Below are 2,004 nucleotides of genomic sequence, written 5' to 3'. Positions count from 1 at the left end.
CAAAACCATATAATATGAGGTCAAACCTAAACACTTTCAATTTGTATGCAATCTGGCAGGCCCTTGTACTACATAGAAAAGGTAAATCTGAAGGAAATCTAACCACAAAAGTTGCATAGTGTGTAACGAGCCTTACTCGTGGTGGCCTCCGGTGGTCGTTTGGAAGTACGTTTTTCTCATAGGAATGAATGATAAGTATTTGTCCTAGTTGGATGCACTCAGATGGGATTTATTTAAGGACAGGTGTACCAAGGTAAAGTTCTTTAAGCACATGGTGCAAAATACTTTGCATCATTTTGGCTATTTAGTACAAATATAAATTTATAGGACATACTGCCTAATTTGAATCCTTAGATGTACACTGCTAGCCTATACAAATACCCTACGTTTGCCATTTATTAGGAATATTAATTGTTTCAATTGTTTCATGTGCAGGCTGTCACTTTTGCTATAGCTGCTACAGAAGGCTTGAGTTTTGAAAAAGCAGAAAAGAAATTTTTAGCAGGACCTTTACTCAGTAAGAGGTAACAAAAACATCTATAGTTATAATTGAGCTAGAAAAATGCATCATTCCAAAATTCTAATGTAGTACAACATTTGTTTTTCTCAGAGAAAGAAAACAGTTTGAGAAGCAGATTATGGATAAGAAGAGGATCAAACCTGAGGAAAATTTGTAGCCTTAAAGGGATTTCTGTTATTATGAAACGTATTCTATATAAACTTCTGCCTTGCGTTTTTTTATTCAATGTTTTGTTTACCTATCTTGAGAGTTTGCAAACTACAGGCAGAAGTAAGAAACAAATCTCTCTGTATGTGATCCTACATGCATGTCTCTGTCCAATAGTTTATTATTGAGCGCTTACTGCTATGTATCACACAGGGCCAAATAGCTGTCAGCACATGCAGTTAAAGCCGGTCTTCTCTGCTGTGTTTTGGTTGTCTAGGCATCTATGTTTTTATTCATGGAGATAATTTATAAAGATTGGACCAAATGGTAAACTGCACCAACCAATGAGGAACCTGATTTAATTGCTGCAATTGGAAACTGACAGCTAAATTCTGGTTGGGTGTCATGAGCAACACCTTTTTCTCTGTTTATCACGTGAATCTTTATTTTCCCTATCCTTCATTGACAGACGCAGCTCCATATAATTCTTGACCATTGGGTATGCTGCCCCTCCAGGTGTAGAACACTAGGCAGGAAAAAGCTTTACCATGCCTATGGGGCTGTACCTGCAGGCATACACCCACATACTCTGCTATAGGCTTCAGTTTTTCAGCCTAGTTTAGGAGTAGGATGGCGTCCCTACATAAGGGAGACCTGTTGGCCTCTATTGATATTAAGGACGCATATCTACACATCCCTATGTACGCTGGACACCAGCGTTTTCTTTGCTTCGCTGTGTGAGAGGACCGCTTTCAATTTGTGGCGTTACCCTTTGGTGTCTCCTCTGCTCCCAGGGTCTTCACAAAAGTGTTGGCTCCGATATTGGCACGTTTATGTCAGAGGTAGATTGCGGTCCTGGAGTACCCGGACAATCCTGTTAAGAACAGATTCTCATTCAGCTCTGTTGGGGGATTTGGCAATTACTGTAAGAACTCTGCAAGAGTTCGGCTGGACCATCAATTTTGAAAAATCAGCCCTGGTACCATCCTCAGGACTGGTCTACCTGGGTCTGACTCTGGATTCCACTTCGGCAAAGGTTTTTCTTCCCCTGGACAATCTGCAGAAGTTGCAGGGGGCGATTTGTTGTTGTCCAGCAATCTGTCCTCTCTGCGGACTTGCATGAGAGTCCTAGGCTTGATGGTGTCGACCTTCGACGCGTTCCTATTTGCTCAGTTTCACACCAGGTCATTACAGAGAGAAATTCTGGTCAAATGGAACAAAGAACCAAAGTAGTTGGATTCTATGATTCGGTTGATTCACAACACAAAGACTGCTCTTCTACGGTGGCTGCGCTCATTGGCATTGCGCCGGGGCAAGTATTTCCTTCCATTGTTTTG

At 41.3% G+C, this 2,004-nt stretch overlaps 1 protein-coding gene across 1 annotated transcript in view; it reads left to right on the top strand.

Moving 5' to 3' along the window:
- The window catches only part of PWWP3A (PWWP domain containing 3A, DNA repair factor), a gene marked incomplete at its 3' end in the record, with an annotated part of 223,337 nt that extends 222,660 nt beyond the window's left edge, over nucleotides 1–677 (top strand). Inside the window, exons 13-14 of the mRNA XM_082248367.1 lie at nucleotides 436–524; nucleotides 611–677. Coding sequence (XP_082104493.1) covers nucleotides 436–524; nucleotides 611–677 — 156 coding nt within the window. The remainder of the gene's footprint in view (nucleotides 1–435; nucleotides 525–610) is intronic.
- Nucleotides 678–2,004: the final 1,327 nt, after the last annotated feature.

The sequence above is a fragment of the Pelophylax lessonae genome (genome assembly GCF_965119305.1).
Source record: "Pelophylax lessonae genome assembly, chromosome: 1".
Taxonomy (NCBI): Eukaryota; Metazoa; Chordata; class Amphibia; order Anura; family Ranidae; genus Pelophylax; species Pelophylax lessonae.
Note: the sequence above shows the minus strand (reverse complement) of the source record. Positions and strands in the feature narration are given on the sequence as shown.